Raw genomic sequence first — 18,622 nt, 5'->3', positions numbered from 1 at the left:
GGTCTGTGATTCCTCAGCCTTTCCACCTGCCTCCGGTCTGTGATTCCTCGGCCCTTCTACCTGCCTCCGGTCTGTGATTCCTCGGCCCTTCTACCTGCCTCCGGTCTGTGCTTCCTCGGCCCTTCCACCTGCCTCCGGTCTGTGATTCCTCAGCCTTTCCACCTGCCTCCGGTCTGTGATTCCTCGGCCCTTCTACCTGCCTCCGGTCTGTGATTCCTTAGCCCTTCCACCTGCCTCCGGTCTGTGATTCCTCAGCCTTTCCACCTGCCTCCGGTCTGTGATTCCTCGGCCCTTCTACCTGCCTCCGGTCTGTGATTCCTCGGCCCTTCTACCTGCCCCCAGTCTGTGATTCCTCGGCCCTACTGCCTGGCAGGGAGGAGAAGACCCCATGTACAGTCCGGCCTCTGTGCACCGAAATCTAAGTAGCAGAAAACATCAAATGGTGATGAGAAGAACCAAACTGAGGATTTCTTCACCAAAGGTAGCAATGTCATCAGTATTTCTGCGCCATTACAGCCTTGTCTTTACGTTAAATTATAAAATCGGGCTGACGGCGTCTCTTTAGTGCTGCTCGTCCAGACGGGTGACATGACTTTGTTGTGTCATGTGACTGCTGCAGCCAATCAGCGGCTGCTGGCTGGCTGCAGCTCATCAATATTCTGTTAGGGCGAGTTTGATAGAACAGTAAAGTCGCTGATTGGCAGCAGCGGTCACGACACAACAATGTGACGCCACTCGCCGGAAACACTGGCACCCATATAGCACAGCACAGCTGCAGGGGTGTACATTTTTATTTTTTAGGGGGCCATGAAGGGATTAAGGGGTGGCTGGCGAGTAGTGGGCGACCCCTTGAATACAGAAATGACCCTCTTGTACAGAAGCCTGTGGTGAGCAGTCCTGCTAATATCAGGCCCCCGCATCTCACACTGTGCAGCCGGCCGCCGCTGCTCCTCACCGGGCTGCAGTTCCCGGTTTCCTCACTGGGTGACGAGCCGCCGCTGCAGTAAAGCATTTCATTTCCTGCAAGAAGCAAGGAAAAGCCAGAGCAGACACTGTCACTTTAAGAGAGGAAGGCTGGAAAGGAGGAGGCGTCTTCTCGGCCACAGTCTGCCCAGCTCCGAAGGAGGCGCCGGGAATCTTCCTGGAAGGAGCTGGGACGCGACTGTCACTGGAGGACACTAGGTGCTCACCTGCTGCGGGAAGGCGGAGGGCACGGTGCCATGTACGAGGAGCCCCCTGTGTCCTCCATCCCTGCTGCCTGATACACAAAGACCCCACAGAGACCGCAGCATCCTCCTCCCCCTGCTCCGTGTGCCCAGCGCCCAGGAACCAGGTACGTACTGCCCGCACTGCCACCATCACCTACCATCATCTCTATCACTGCTGCTGTGTATGCGGCCACTGCCATCCAGACACTACTCTACCCATCATCCTCATCACTACTGGGTATACAGTCACTGCCATCCATCCACTACTCTACCCATTATCATCATCACTACTGGGTATACAGTCACTGCCATCCATCCACTACTCTACCCATCATCCTCATCACTGCTGTGTATACAGTCACTGCAATCCAGACACTACTCTACCCATCATCCTCATCACTGCTGGGTATACAGTCACTGCCATCCATCCACTACTCTACCCATCATCCTCATCACTGCTGTGTATACAGTCACTGCCATCCAGCCACTACTCTACCCATCATCTTATCACTACTGTGTATGCGGCCACTGCCATCCATCCACTACTCTACCCATCATCATAATTGTTACTGCTGTGTATACAGTCACTGCCATCCAGCCACTACTCTACCCATCATCTTATCACTACTGTGTATGCGGCCACTGCCATCCATCCACTACTCTACCCATCATCATAATTGTTACTGCTGTGTATACAGTCACTGCCATCCAGCCACTACTCTACCCATCATCCTCATCACTGCTGTGTATACAGTCATTGCCACCCATCACCTACCCATCATATCCCCATCATCTCTATCACTACTGCTGTGTGTATGCGGCCACTGCCATCCAGACACTACTCTACCCATCATCCTCATCACTGCTGTGTATACAGTCACTGCCATCCAGCCACTACTCTACCCATCATCAGTGCTGTGTATATAGTCACTGCCATCCATCTATTACTCTACCCATCATCCTCATCATCACTGCTGTGTATATACTCACTGCCATCCATCCACTACTCTACCCATCATCATCATCATCATTACTGCTGTGTATACAGTCACTGCCATCCGTCCACTACTCTACCCATCATCATCATCATCATTACTACTGCTGTGTATACAGTCACTGCCATCCGTCCACTACTCTACCCATCATCCTCATCACCTCTATCACTACTGCTGTGTGCATGGCATGTGTATTTGGTCATTGCCATGCATCCACTACTCTGCCCATCAATTCACTACTCTACTCATTATCCTCATCATCCTTACTGCTGTTTACACAGTCACTGCCATCCATCCACTACTCTACCCATCATCCTCATCATCTCTATCACTACTGCCGTGTGCATGGCATGTGTATGTGGTCACTGCCATCCATCCACTACTCTGCCCATCATCCTGTTTATCTCTGTCATGGGTGCTGGTCATGTGTACATAGATAAGTGTTAGATGTCCTGCCTGCTGTAGACATCCTGAGGCTTCTGCCTGCCGTGATTACTCTCATCATGCCCATTATAACCCCTGCTGGGCACACAGGAGATCTGTGTATACACATCTGACTACCGGCTCCTGCAATGTGTACAGTGGAGTGTGACGTCCATGTTTATATGAGATCTGTCCGGGCTATGTGCCCGCCATCTGCAGAGCAGAGCCATAGAGCCCAGAGGGTGAGAAGACCGACATTGGGGTATGAATCCTAGCCCGGTGCATGTTGGTGGCCAGCAGCTCGCCTCCCTGGTCACCTATGAATGACAAATGTCAGTGTGTGTCTTATGCGGAGGCTTTTATGTCTTGGAGCAGAGGCTGAGTATGCACCTTAGGGTGCGCTGACACTAACGGATACAAAATCCATCCCATGCTCATCCAGAAAGGTCGGATGATTGGAATCCGTATGCTTCGCTCTTCCCAACTGCCCTGGTGTGTTGGAAATCGGGGTAATGGGGCTTGGGGTTGATGTCAGCTGTGGATTGTCCGAAGACACAGCTGACATCAAGCCTTGGTGTTAGTAATGGAGAGGTGTGCATTAGACAGCTCCATTCCTAACCCAGCACTGAAAATTAAAATAAATGTGATGTTCTACTTCTATGGCAGCTGTGGGCTGGTATTTTTAGGCTGGAAAGAGCCCAATAATCATAGACCTTCCCAGCCTGATAATATCAGCTCTCAGCTGTTTGCTTTACCTTTGCTGGTTTCATGAATTAGGAGGAGGGGGGGTCCCACATTGTTTTTTAATTTATTAAGAAAATCCACCTACAGTGTGTAGTCCTGGGGGCGTACAGCAATACATATAACGCAGGCATACACCTACAGCATGTTAGACGTGAATATTTCTAGAAGAAGACAATAAAACCCGTTGCTACGGAAACAAGCAGTAATTTGATAAGTGCTCATGCTAAGTTTTAGCAGAAGTGGTTACATCATTTTCAAATTGTGATTAAGAAAAGTTCCCCTTGTCAGGGGAAGATGGGGGCTTCAGCAAAAACGTCTTGTTTTCTCTCGGATGATGCGCAGCCCAAATGAACATGGTTTTTTCTAAAGGATTAGAATTAGTTGTTGATGTAATAGAGGGGTGAAGGGCGATATGGTTGAATAAAGCAGTATTTCCTCGAAGCCGTGGCGTTTCTTCTAGGCCCAGAATATATGAGTGCCCCTCGTATATATGGATGCTGAGGCTCTGGCCCCATGTGAGCTGGAAGGAGCGCTATTTTATTCACATGCGGATGTTTATCAGGAAGAAGAAGGGATAATCTCCGGAAAGGCAGCCGTCTCCGTGTCACTCTGTGCTCCTGGTGATGTGTGCGGCACCTGTGCACGGGGAATGGAGCGAGATTACCACACATCCTGGGGTGTGCTTATTTATACAAAGGCTTCCTGGCCTGTCAGAGGACGGCGTGCAAATATTAACAGTCTAGTCATATTACGCTGGAGGTAAGGAAAGGACGCTGTAAGACATCACGGTGTCCTCCTCTGTGGAGGGTAGATGTATGAAACGTATGGCGGGGGAGCGGTTGTTGTTGCCTGTAGCAACCAGCGCAGCACAATACAACATGAAAGCTGTGCTGTGGTTGGTTGCTATGGACGACAAAGACAGGCCGGGCCTAGGCGGCGACTTTGGCCGTGCATCCAAAGACAAGCGCGTCGCAGCATAACGCAGGTGAGGGTGGTCGCCTTGTGACTCTCAGGGGATGGCGACAAGGAATCACAAAAAATCCAAACTTCTGCAATTTTACGGTGCGACCCCATTCACCTGCATTATGCCTGATGTAGCGGTGACACACAGACATCTTGGGCATACGAACTGTGGCCCACGTGGCCATCTAGCCCCAGCCCTGTCACTGTATGCAGCTCCATTACTCTCCCGCTTACCTGGGCTTTCCTTCCCCTTCAGTAGCCCCTGGGTGGTATAGCTGTCCGGGTCATAGTGAGGGATCAGTAACCCCAGGGTGCCAGTCAGTGCACTGGGTATAGCCCAACGTAATGGATGCCACCGGCGGCTGCTGTGTGTACGTGTACACTAATGGGGGTGCGGCGGAGCGGCCCATAATTTTTGTTATATGCATTTTAGTTCTTATAATAGATGTAATAGTGTCAAGACACGTTATCAAACTTTGTCTTATTTTGTCTAGGAAAAGAAAGGCTTAGGGGCGATCTTATTACAGTGTGCAAATATATGAGGGGACTGTACAGGATAATGATTTACACCCAGACCTGGGACAAGGGGGCAGCCGCTAGAGGAAAGAAGGTTTAAAGGGGTATTCTCATCTCTAAGATCCTATCCCAATATGTAGTAGCTGTAATAATATAAGCAAATACCTCCAATTAGAAATGTAGTATAGTTCTTCTGATTCGCTATGTTTCCTCGTGCAGGCATTGCAGGACCTTAGGTATCCATGGATGATTACGGCCACTGATATAGTGCCAGTTAGTTAGTTCCTAGTGGTAGTAACCATGGATACTTAAGCTACTGCAATGCCTGCAGCTGAGGAAAGAGACATAGCAAATTAGAAGAACTATACTACATTTCTAATTGGAGGTATTTGATAGTAGTAGTAGTAGTCCCGAAATTTAGTAATTTTTGCAAATTTATTAAAGAAAAACTGAAATATCACATAGTCATCAGTATTCAGACCCTTTGCTCAGTATTGAGTAGAAGCACCTTTTGAGCTAGTACAGCCTTCTTGGGAATGATGCAACAAGTTTTTCACGCCTGGATTTGGGGATCCTCTGTCATTCTTCCTTGCAGATCCACTCCAGTTCCGTCAGGTTGGATGGAGAACGATGGTGAACAGCCATTTTCAGGTCTCTCCAGAGATGTTCAATTGGGTTTAGGTCAGGGCTCTGGCTGGGCCAGTCAAGAATGGTCACAGAGTTGTTCTGAAGCCACTCCTTTTGTTACTTTAGCTGTGTGTTTAGGGTCATTGTCTTGTTGGAAGGTGAACCTTCAGCCAAGTCTGAGGTCCAGAACACTCTGGAAGAGGTTTTCATCCAGGATATCTCTGTACTTGGCCACATTCATGTTTCCTTCAATGACAACCAGTCGTCCTGTCCCTGCAGCTGAAAAACACCCCCATAGCATGATGCTGCCACCACCATGTTTCACTGTTGGGATGGTATTGGGCAGGTGATGAGCAGTGCCTGGTTTTCTCCACACATACCGCTTAGAATTATCACCAAAAAGGTCTTTCTTCGTCTCATCAGACCAGAGAATCTTATTTCTCATAGTCTGGGAGTCCTTCATGTGCTTTTTAGCAAACTGTATGCGGGCTTTCATATGTCATATGCACTGAGGAGAGGCTTCTGTCGGGTCACTCTGCCATAAAGGCCCAACTGGTGGAGGGCTGCAGTGATAGTTGACTTTGTGGAACTTTCTCCCATCTCCCTACTGCATCTCTGGAGCTCAGCCACAGTGATCTTGGTGTTCTTCTTTACCTCTCTCACAAGGCTCTTCTACGATTGCTCAGTTTGGCTGGACAGCCAGGTTCTAGGAAGAATTCTGTTGGTCCCAGACTTCTTCCATTTATGAATTATGGAGGCCACTGTGCTCTTAGGAACCTTGAGTACTGCAGAAATTCTGTTGTAACCTTGGCCAGATCTGTGCCTTGCCACAATTCTGTCTCTGAGCTCCTTGGCCAGTTCCTTTGACCTCATGATTCTCATTTGGTCTGACTTGCACTGTGAGCTGTGAGGTCTTGTATAGACAGGTGTGTCCCTTCCCAAATCAAGTCCTATCAGTTTAATTAAACACAGCTGGACTCCCAATGAAGGAGTAGAACCATCTCAAGGAGGATCACAAGGAAATGGACAGCAGGTGACTTAAATATGAGTGTCTGAGCAAAGGGTCTGAATACTTACAACCATATGATATTTCAGTTTTTCTTTTTTAATAAATATGCAAACATTTCTATTTTGTTTTTTATTTTTCAGTCAAGATGGGGTGCAGAGTACACATTAATGAGAAAAAAATGAACTTTTTTGAATTTACCAAATGGCTGCAATGAAGCAGAGTGAAAAATTTAAAGGTCTGAATACTTTCCTCACCCACTGCATACTTTGGACTTGTATGTCGCTTTAATGGATCTAGTTTTCCCTTCATTTCCAGTGCTTACATGTGTAAGGGCCAATATTGTGAGCTGAACTGAAATTGTAATTGTGCTACTTGTATTGGATTTTAATGGCCATAAGTATAAATTGTGCAAACAATTGGACGTTGTGTATCTTTGTTGGTACCTAAAAATATTGGAAAAAATTATCAAAATTAGATGAGAAGTTGATATGTTGCCATTTCAGCAATGTGAATTCCAGCCTAAGGATAATGGCTGCGGTGCCTGGATTTATTGCTACGGGAAGTTTCTCTACTTATCTCTGTTCAGTTTTGATCTGTCTCCTATATTGTGAGTCCTTGTACCAGTGCTATGTATTCCAGCATGGTGGCATCCTGCGTGAGGCAGAAAGACGGTAAATCCCTGCATATTCTACTGGAATTTCCAAAGGAAACCTATACAAATAAAATAGATTGCACAATGTTTATGTAGCTGGTTCTCTGACTCCAGTGCACCACTGTCTGTGATACTGGGACGTGTAACACGTGTTGTCTTCTTCTTCTCAGGAGGAACAATGGGTCATACACCCCTGGAATTCAGTGAGTGCTACCTGGACAGCCCGGTGTTCAGAGACAGTCTGAAGGGATATGAACAAGAGCTGGAGAGGACCAATAAATTCATCAAGGATGTGATAAAGGATGGAAATGCTCTTATTACTGCCATAAAAGGTAAGATTAATGGTCGGACCATATCTCTGTTCCTCAAAGGGGTTGTGACAGGTGTTCTCCTATCGATAGGATAGATAACTTGCTGATCGGTGGGTGTCCTACTGCTGGGACCAGCACACTGGCAGGTCAGGGAATTTTTCCTCAGTGGAGAACTTTTGTCCCAAATAGAAAACGGTGCTGATTGACTCCCCCCTGCCTTCCATCCTTTCTATATGGGCTGCTGGAAAAAGTCTTGCTCAGGACTTTTTGGAGGAGCGATCAAACGTGCACTATTGCTTCGTTCTAACGGGGGTAGTGCTCATCTCGGTGGTGAGAACCCAAGCAATCAACAAGGTATCATCTGGTCACAGCAAGAGCCCTCATGTTGTTATGTTTGAAGAATATCGCGCTGCGGTCATCATGAGCTAACAATGTGTGTTCCAACTTTAATTACCGTATCTTGTATTTCAAAAACTCTTCCCAAAATAATATGTATGTGACCTTCAATAAAAAGACAAATGGAGTCTTGTGTCCCATTTGTGTAGATTAGAGTTGATCTCCTCAGAAAGTAAGAGCTGCCTATAGCTTGTGGTTACGTTCTCTTGGCCTGGAGACGCAGATGTAGTCTTATTAGGCTTTTCCTCTCACGAGGCTTGGTTGCTGGTCTTTACCTGAATATGTGCCTGAGGTGTATGGAGACAAAGAGAAGGTGTGTTGTAATGCCAGGAAATAACCTGGTCCGGCCCTATGTACCTGTCTCTCCACTGCTCGTTTTTATGTCAAAAAGCTCCATTGTCCTGAATAACATGATGCGTGTCAGTTCTCTGTGTCCTGTCGTCACGCCTCTACAAGGAACGCATCATCTGAGGTGTGTGATATATCATATATACAGGCTGATTCAGAATGGATGGGAATTATAGTCACAAGTGGGAGAATATAACACCAAGTGATTTCCAGTGGTGGCATGGCAGACGTCTAGGCGGTGGTGGTCTACTGCTGCCCAGACACGGGGCAGGATATCCTCGGATATGGGCTCTACTCTTTGGTGATGTCTTGTCTCAGATGGTTCAGATCCTGTGACCGGGGAAGTAGGTACACAGAGTCCTTCAAGTCGCAGGGTTAGCGCAACATTGGTGAATTGTTATTTCCAGTGTGACCGATCCAACGTTGCTGTAAAGTTTAGTTCAGGCAAATATCCAAATGGAAATGCAGAGGTGCACCATTCTTCTGATGGAGGAAGATCTGCCAGACAGTCTCTGTGTGGCAAACTCCATCCCTTTAACATGTCTAGGTGACAATGGCCACTGACACTATCCTCTGCAAAAAAAAAGGCCCCGTAGACTTTGTGCCCGCTCCCTGCACAGAGCACGTTTACTGCGAGTCCCTCATGTGCTTCATAAAGGCACATGCTTATTTTCTGGATCCAAACTTCTGGTATTGTGGCGATTGTCCTTTCATAAGAGACGCCATATTGTGATCTGTGCCACCTGTAGTCCTCCACAGCCTAGTAGACTGTCTAGCGCTATGCTTGTACGTGGCTGGAATCCTCTTCACTGTCTCTTCCGGTGTGTTTGGGCGGCCCGAATATTTCCCATGACATGCACACCCAGTGGTTTCGAATTGTTTCACCCAACAGGAAAGGCAGTTTTTTTATATGGGGATCAAGTTTGCTAAAATAATTCTAAATGTATGGCTGTACTGTCACAACAAACTCCAACACTCAGAAAGCTTTCTGTTGCTTTGCTGTTGTCATCCTATGTCACACCGTGTAAGCACACTTTACATTTGGCTATTGAAAATGAAATCTGTGCTGTGATCTGCTGCTACGGGTTCTGATCCAGTTTTGCTTTGATTTTCAGTCTCTGGCCATTTACCACTAATTCTACTTTAACTACAGGCTTTTACTTTTTCTTTGTCCGTTTTGAATCACGCTGCAAGTGTTCTAGCATATACTGGGACAAAACAAGCAGCCGCTTATTTATCATTATTAGATGTTAGGAGATTTGCAGGGATTGTCCACTTTCTGGCCAAATTTCAAAAGAAGCCCAAAATTGTTGTATAGAGACATAGGTAATGATGAATTCTGCTATTGCTTACACCCGCACTGCATTTCAAGGCCACTGCTGCTCTTAATCACTAGTCTCTGCGTTCATAGCACTGCACAAGGCGGAGGTGACATGGATACTCACGTGAGCGCTTTCCATCTCTGTCCTCCAAGCCGGTGGTGACATGGGTACTCGCGTGAGAGCTTCTCAGCTCTGTCCTCCAAGGCGGTGGCGACATGGGTACTCGCGTGAGAGCTTCTCAGCTCTGTCCTCCAAGGCGGTGGCGACATGGGTACTCGCGTGAGAGCTTCTCAGCTCTGTCCTCCAAGGCGTTGGCGACATGGGTACTCGCGTGAGAGCTTCTCAGCTCTGTCTTCCAAGGCGGTGGCGACATGGGTACTCGCGTGAGAGCTTCTCAGCTCTGTCCTCCAAGGCGGTGGTGACATGGGAACTCACGTGAGCGCTTCCCAGCTCTGTCCTTCAAGGCGGTGGTGACATGGGTACTCACGTGAGAGCTTCCCAGCTCTGTCCTCCTTCAGCACAGGTACTGATGCAGGCAGCAAATATCCTGTATTTGCTCATGTGCTGAATTCTTATAGCGCCTGCATAGTAGAGGACAGAACTGGGGAAACAATCACACGATTTCACACATGACAACCGCTTTTTTTGAGTTCCATGGACTGTATGACTGACGTTCAGGACTTACATTGTTAATCCGTGGACAGCACGGACCTTGAAACTCTGCACAGTAGTAAGCATTAAGGTATCAATAACGGCCTATATCTGTACACAACAGTTTGGGAATTGTTAGAATTGTAACCTTAAAGTCATTATCCCCTTTAATGATGACTCTATTAGGCCATGTTCAGTATTTGGTCAGTTTTTTTACGACAATATTTATAAGCTAACGTGTGACCATGCCCTTAGACTGGGAGCTCTGAATACTCACTACTCGCCCATGTGAGGGGAGATGGCAGTATGACAATATGCTCCTATTCATTGCAGCAGCCATAAAGCACACACCTCCTCCGTCCTACAGGAAAACAAGCCAGTATGTCTGACATGGCAGCCTCAGGTGGCCACAACCTATAATAAAGCCAATAAATGACACATTCCCTGTGGATTTGTCTTGTGGCTGCTGGTGGCTCAGTAGTTAGCCCAGTTTCCTTACATCACGGGTCATCTTGGTTGTGTCACTCTGACCCGGATATTTTTGACCCTTTAATATTGTTCCTTGTGCGACTTTTTCGTAGAGTGTTTGGTTTCCAAGTCAAAGATATGTGGAACCTTTGATTAGTTTTTCTGGTAGCCCCAATATGTGAGTGTGAGATATTTCAATGTCTGTACATTGCTTGATAAGATGGTGCCACATAACCGCTGCAGATGATCAGTAGCACTGATCGGCTGCAGCCTTCACACTCTAACCCCTTGGATCACCACAAGCATTCAAATTCGTCAATAATAAAACATACGGTATATCTACAGTGGTATTCCCAAGTGTGTCACCATACACTGTATACCTCTCTAGATATAAACTATAGTAGTATGTCCAGCCATAGCAATAATTACTAGCATGTTATGTCATCACTCTTGTGGTATTGCGCCATTAATGTTTAGCCGTTCTGCTGGAATCCATTTATTACTCAGTGTGCGTCTAGGAGGTTCTCTATCCTTTTTATATATGTAGGTTATTGTTTGATTTTAGTAAATCTCTAAATAAAAAGTGTTTTTATTTATTACCGGTAATTGTGGCATAGTATTTGCACCAGTGTCCCATCCCCCTGGCCGAGGTCCGAAGGGTTGGATGGTATTATTAATTGAATTGGGTGCACCCCATATCAACATATACCGTATATAGGGTGATTTAAGGAATGCTGATGGCCTTCACTCTCTGCCTGAGGCGGCTCGACTGGAATGTGAACACTGCAGGCGATCAGTAGCCCCTGATTGGCTGCAGCAGTCACATGATGTCTCTGCTGGAGGAAAAAGCCAGAACAGCAGGGAAAATGGGCAGGGAAATGCTGGGAGTTTTCTTTGTCTAACACCCCATGGGCCTTTATTGTAAATATTAGTGGGCGAATCCTCGCTGCCTCCCCGCTGTGTGGGGGCTGTGGAGCAGGGGGATGACACACATTTCCCATCTGGCTCTTCTATTGCACAGTGTCCTTATACGATGTAGAGAATATTGTGCGGCGTGGAGGCCGCCTTCTGCTGCCTTCTGCCGCCTTCCTTCTCCACGTTGTTGCCATGGATAGTTGTACATTGCAGATAGGTTGGAGTGATGTCTCATGTAAACAGAGCTGCACAGCAGAGTGTTCACAAACTTTCCTGTCAGACTGTCAGACCGAGCTCGCTGACAGCTCTCCTGTGTGAGGAATATTACTATTGGAGGAGATGATGGACCGGTCTGGTCACTGCTCCTCCACCAGTGGCCATTGTATGGGAGCTGGTCCGTGTGTGAGGAGAGTGGCCGTCCTCTGACTGAGAATCAGGGCCAAGGTGCCAAGGGCCCACCAGTAACATTCACCTCAGGGTGGCCCACTTTTCACCTGTATTCAAATATTACACAGGATTTCCATGTTCCCCCTCACGGCCAGTCCGAGCCAGGCAGTGCATATTCGCTGCATCCAAATTGCTGCCGTCTATTGAACGCAGGTGAATCTGCATGTGATCACTGAACCGTGCGGATTTACTGCGTCCAATACATTTTATGGGTGAAATTTCTCTTGCAGAGACGCTAGCCTCCGCAAGAGAAATCGACATGTTGCGGTCTGGAGAGACGCGCCGCATATCCGTCTCTGCGGGTGAGCCGAGGGTGTCTGTGGATGCATAACGGACATGAGATTTTTAGAAATCCCATACACTATGCTGTAACATCTGGATGCTGCACAAGTTTGCCGCATCCAACCTGCAGCGATTACTGACCGTGTGCACCTACCATAACTTATGCAGAGAAAATTGACCTCTTGTCAAGGATTTAGCTCACCTGTTATTAATCATTGATCTCACAGACGTAATAGAAAAGAGAAGAATTAGCTGGGTCGAAAGGAAAAATGAGCAATTGTAAGTACACAGTACTGTATAATATGATGACTGCAATATATTAAGAGGATAAAAACTTTGATGGGAGGAGGAGTGCTGCTTAAAGGAGTATTAAGCCTCATAAAAAGTGAAGATAATTATCTCCGTGTTGTCTATGCTGAAGATTCGTGCAGACAGTTTAGTCTGTGCTGAATTGAGTTGAAGGCTATGGCCACTTTTGAAAAACAAAAAAAATTATTTCCCCAATACATCAAGTGTTTAAAAGTCAGGCACCTGTGCTGGTAACACGACCCTACCGTTTTGTGACTCCAGCTCCCGTGCAGACCTCTGAGTCTCTATGGTGACCAGAAGTCCAGTCCTACATTATACTGTCCTTATATTCTGCTTATAAACCAGATGTTTGTCAGGAATAAGCAGGGATCAGATGGTAGAAGACTGTTACCATGAAGATGCAGACATGTGCATAGGCGCTGTGTACACAAAACGAAGTATGCAAGAGAATGGTTTTATTTGTAGATTACCGTTACTCAGGTCTTGTACCCCAGTAAAAAGGATTACACAAGATGATATTTGGTGAAGTTAGAAATTGGGGAGGGGCGATTTCTCATTCACATAAACTGCAGGAGAAGCAACAGAACATATTATGGAGGACAGAAAGGGAGTTGTCCAGGACTAAGCATCGATGAGCTTTCCTTAGGACAGGCCACCTGACTGAGGAGGAAGCCCCTGGCAGCCCCATTGATCTCCTATTGATGACCTGCGAATAGTTAATTGTTTAACCCCGGACAAGCTGTTTAGGCTCATAGTTGACGTCATGTTCACACTTAGTGATATCTGCGTGCAGCATTATGGTGAGTAAGGCGCCCCTTCACCAGTTCACACAGGGGTCCAGGGCTGATGGATTCCCCCACCGCCCAGTGACCCTCCTCATTTGTAGGGGATTTCATGTGGGAACGATTGTGCTGCTCAGGGGAAGAGGTTGGGGTTGTGCTTCTTTTTATGTGATTTTGCACATTTGTTTTAACCGTTTCAGGCACATTCCGTTCTCTTAGACATTTATCTTCCTGATATGTTTCCACCATCTCCCATCCACTACAGAGGGTCTTCCTGGCCTCGCTGGGGGACGGGTTCCTTTCAGGCTGGTAATGTCACACATTTTTCACCATCCTGTGAGGTTTTTACTTTTGAACATTAGAAAAATGTTAAGCATTTCTGCTCTCTGGAAGCTTAACCCTTTCATGAATGCACATGCCTCAGGCCTGCCTGTCACCTGTTAGATTGCTAGGGCTAGCTTCAGCAGCCATGTTATTGTCCCCACACCGGAGGTGTCCTCCTGTGGCTAGACGGACCTGAACTTAGGTCCTTACTGTGTATAAAAGACGCTCTACAAAAATACCTTGAAAGGAAATTGTTCCAATTTGCTAAGATTGGAGTTTTGTATATAACCCTTGAACCGCATGTATAAGATGCACCAAATTCATGAAAAGGGACATGACACTTCATGAATTTGGGGCATCTTATAACAGGCTTGTGCCTCTGCCAGGAAGGTGCATTATATGATTTCAGTTAGAAAAAGTGGCTTAAATGTTGATGCGTTTGCTGGACAGGCTTGGATTGTCATAAAAAATGTGAAATGTTGCAACATACTTGTGCTACTAAGCCCAGGGTCCCAGGAACGTAGAGTCTCTCATGAATCGGATGGATTATGTTAATGGAAGTCCAATCAAACTTTGATCAGAGTTTGGTCCAAGTGTCAGCTTAGTGTAATCCGATTCTCTCAGATGATAGAATTGCAGCACAGGTATGGAGAAGATGGAGAACATAATTTCTCCATCTTCTCCATTGTCTGTGTCCACGGAAATAGGACTGCACTTGGATTTCATGCCAAAATTGCATGAGATAAAAAAAACTGATCAGTGTTGCCCCATAGCATAACATTGGTCCGAGTGCCACCCAGTAAACCATTGCACAGCACTTGTGCGATGTGAGCGAACCATTAGAGTTTTGCCAAAATATTGTGTAGTTTAAAGGTGTTTTGTGTAAATTCCTTGATTGATCAGGCCCCAGCCCTGATCCACAGGCTATCTGACAGTGTCATTCCTGCAGTGGTGTCTACTGGTAGGAACTGGTTCTGCACGTGCGGTAGACCTGAGCGCCACATGTGGCTCCTGACTACGGCTTCTGAGAGATGATGCTCCAGAATTCTTAGTACGTCCAAGTATTTCCTAAGACCGTCATTCATACTAACAGGTCCTATGTATAGGTAATATGTCACGAGAAAATAATATTCTTATATAGACCTCCATAATGTACACTTGGCTATGTTCACACTTTTGCGTTTGTGCTGTATTTTTTTTATTTTTTTTCTTCCAGCTGGTATTCCTGGTTCTTGTACATTAGGATTTGCTTTCTTGTCGCTGTATGTTTTCAGTTTTCTGCTTTTAGGGCCAGGACCATGGAGATACCATATATTGGGCTAGTAGTATTATATAGATGTTCATATGAATGCCAGTGAAGTGTTAAAGGGGTTATCCGAGACTCTGCTAATTTGTTTGCACAACGATCTTTGCCAGCTCAGAGTGGTTTCAGACCATCAGCGCCGGCGATTCTCCCTCTCCTTGTGCCATGTCGGTGGGGCGCCACTGCCAATATCATGCTGTTTGACTGCTGGCTCCCTGCTGCCTAGCTGCGGGGAGCAGGCTGTCTATCAAAATGACATTGACTGCAACACCCAGTCTACTGAGCAGATCAGAAGAGAAAGAACTGCTCTGTTGGCGCGAGGTCAAAGGAAGCAGGAGACTCGCCACCTGAGCCAACAGAGATCCTCGCTGGGCAGAACAGGTGGTAGTTGGCAACTACCTGCCAGTAAGTTACTAGCCCCATGCAGAAAAAAAAATAAAAATAAGCAACGTCCCAGTTAACCCCTTTAATTTCAGTTCAAGAGGAAATGGAGAACTGTCTTCCAGGAACTAGTGTTTTGTAATTCTGTAGTTACTGCCCTCTGACACCCGGCTCTAACACTCCATTCTGTGCTGTACAGTTACTGAAGTGTGTCATTTTAGCAGCCCGCTATCGTGCACATCTACGACTACACCCTCCTAAAGAAGATGTATCCTGGAACTGTAAAAAGCCAGCAAAGTCAACTGGTCATACTGGTTATTGTTTGACATGTTCTGCTTTGCCAAGTTAAAGAAAATGATGTGTGCGCTGTCCCCTTAAGAAACCAGCTGCTTGCATGGCTGCTAACCTGAATGTAGAGCTGCAGACACGTCACGGTGCACTACTGAAGGTGCGGTGACACTTTCTGATTGCAGGGACGGTATCCGACTGTTAGGATTCTTGATGCCATTACTGCATTGTGTGAGCCATTGTAACCTCCCTGTGTGGTCTGCTGGGGGCGCTCCAAGCCATGAATGGATCATTAAAGGAATACACCTGTAAAGAACTGTTTCAAAAAGTGTATCAAAAACCTAGAGGTGTGAATAAAGCCTGAACTGAGGAATAGTACCGCCCAGTCAGTTTATTGACACAATGATACAACATGGAGGTCTAAGTGAAGGTCCAATGTCATCATCTGATTCTGAGTATTGACTAACACAGACATGCAAGTTAGGGCTCATTTCCACTTGCGAGGAAAACGGACGAGTGCAATCCGATAAAAAATCGGATTGCACTCGGACCAATGTTATTCAATAGGTGTCTTTTCATTTGCGATTTTTTTTTCTCAGCAGAAATCGGACTGAGAAAAAAATCGCAGCTTGCTGCGAGTCTCGGACGAGACTCGCCAATGCAAGTCAATGGGTGCGAGAAAAAAAACGCATGGAATACGGACCATCCGTATTCTGTCCGTTTTTAACGGATACCTTACCATTCTGTGGCATAGAACACTGTAAATGATCCTGTAAATGACTGTAAAAATAGTTGCAGAGAAAAAGAACGGATTGCATACGGATGTCATACGGATGTAAAACGGATGGTGCGATTAAAAATCGCATAACACTCGCATGACAATCGCATACACTAAATCCGTTTTTTCGGTCCAGATTACGGACCGTTTTTTTCTTGCAAGTGGAAATGAGCCCTAACATGCAAAACCTGCCCATGGAAAGACGAAGAAATGCAAATCAAGAACTGTCCTGCCATGTCTACAAAAATGCACTGAAATATTAAGGGTTGAGTTGTCCTCTGAAAGTAGCTGGTGGTTTCTCAGAGGTTTCACTGTACATGTTGATGATGGTGAGTTACAGTGCCCTTGTACTACACGTACACTTACATCTTCTACACGAGGACGTTGTGGCAGAACATCAGCTGTGAGCTTCCTATTCTGATCCCCACGGTTTAGCAGAACTAGACCTGTGGTGGCCTCAGGAGTGACCCGAGCACTGACCTCCTATGGGCTACACTGCAGAGACACTCGGAGCCCACCTATACTGATCACGTCTAGCTTGCCTTTTGTATTCTTTCTTTCTTTTTTATTTCTTTTTTTTGAGTGTGAAAAATGGAGATTTGTGACAGGAGATTATGACAGGACAATAGTGAATGTTCTGTATAGCCATGCAGATGGCCATGAATGTCATGGACTAGGTTGCAGGGTCTGATTTTAGTTTTAACATGAATTTGTACAATTTTTTTTTAAATTTTAGATTCTGGTTCTTGATGTAGTACCTAAAAAGTACAGCAAAGGCAGTGAGTGGATCCTAAAAAAAATGGGGAGTCTAGAAGGAAGAACTAATGCTCTGCTCACACTTGCATGTAGGGATTCCATGAAGATTTCCACCACAAGAACTTCGCAGTCTGAAGCCAAATTCACTCCATCCAAAATACCCCCTCACTTATTGCCAGGTGCCAAGTCAGAGGGTTTGTCAGGGTTCACTGGTGTCTAATGACAAAATGATCTGGGATATCGGTCAAAATCCAATATTTCTGGAGAACCCAATATCGGCATGTTGGATTTCACCACTTAGTCCTTTTGTTCTCAAAGGAGGTAAGCTACCCCGAATCTGTCTGTCAGCAGCGTACTCCTCCTCTCCCAATGGAAGAAAATGAATGCTTATTTGAACCAAGCTTGCATGTATATGCAGTGGTCAAGCACTATTCAAGGTCTAAGAGCAGACCACAGATTACCGATCCCACCAATATTAAGGCTGAATCACACATAACGATATCGTTAACGATATCGTTGCAACGTCACGCTTTTGGTGACGTAGCAACGATCCCGCTAACGATCTCGTTATGTGTGACAGCGACCAACGATCAGGCCCCTGCTGGGAGATCGTTGGTCGATGGGAATGATCAGGATCTTTTTTTGGTCGCTGATCACCCGCTGTCATCGCTGGATCGGCGTGTGTGATGCCGATCCAGCGATGTGTTCACTTGTAACCAGGGTAAATATCCGGTTACTAAGCGCAGGGCCGCGCTTAGTAACCCGATATTTACCCTGGTTACCATTGTAAAAGTTTAAAAAAAAACAGTACATAATCACATTCTGATGTCTGTCACGTCCCCCGCCGGCGTCCACAGGGTTAAAACTGCTTTCGGCAGGAGCGCTGCTAATATGCACGCGCTGCTGCCGAGAGCTGCCCTGACTGTGTCAGCGCCGGTCGTAAAGCAGAGCACAGCGGTGACGTCACCACTGTTACTGCCGGCGCTGACACATTCAGTGCAGGAAACCCTGTGGACGCCGGCGGGGGACGTGACAGACATCAGAAGGTGAGTATGTAGTGTTTTTTTTTTTTTACTTTTACAATGGTAACCAGGGTAAATATCGGGTTACTAAGCGCGGCCCTGCACTTAGTAACCCGATGTTTACCCTGGTTACCCGGGTGCTGCAGGGGGACTTCGGCATCGTTGAAGACAGTTTCAACGATGCCGAAGTCGTTCCCCTGATCGTTGGTCGCTGGAGAGAGCTGTCTGTGTGACAGCTCCCCAGCGACCACACAACGACTTACTAACGATCACGGCCAGGTCGTATCGCTGGTCGTGATCGTTGGTAAGTCGTGTAGTGTAACGGTACCTTTAGGCTGGCCATTGGGTCAACAACTGCTTCTTCTGCCCCCCACCAAAGTATATGGACGCTCAGCCAAATAT

At 46.5% G+C, this 18,622-nt stretch overlaps 1 protein-coding gene across 8 annotated transcripts in view; it reads left to right on the top strand.

The window, feature by feature from the left end:
- The first annotated feature begins 1,000 nt into the window (after positions 1-1,000).
- The window catches only part of OPHN1 (oligophrenin 1), a 117,144-nt gene continuing 99,522 nt past the window's right edge, over positions 1,001-18,622 (top strand). For 6 of the 8 annotated variants that reach the window (XR_013221258.1, XM_077284929.1, XM_077284928.1 and 3 more), the window contains exons 1-2: positions 1,110-1,333; positions 7,308-7,469. Coding sequence is in view for 7 of the 8 variants with exons in the window: in XM_077284929.1 (XP_077141044.1) it covers positions 7,316-7,469 (154 nt within the window). In the remaining variant the exon portion in view is untranslated. Of the gene's footprint in view, positions 1,334-7,307; positions 7,470-18,622 lie in introns of all 8 variants that reach the window. The other 2 variants (XM_077284927.1, XM_077284926.1) reach the window with 2 other exon arrangements.

Source organism: Ranitomeya variabilis, chromosome 2 (genome assembly GCF_051348905.1).
Source record: "Ranitomeya variabilis isolate aRanVar5 chromosome 2, aRanVar5.hap1, whole genome shotgun sequence".
In the NCBI taxonomy this organism is placed as follows: Eukaryota; Metazoa; Chordata; class Amphibia; order Anura; family Dendrobatidae; genus Ranitomeya; species Ranitomeya variabilis.
Note: the sequence above shows the minus strand (reverse complement) of the source record. Positions and strands in the feature narration are given on the sequence as shown.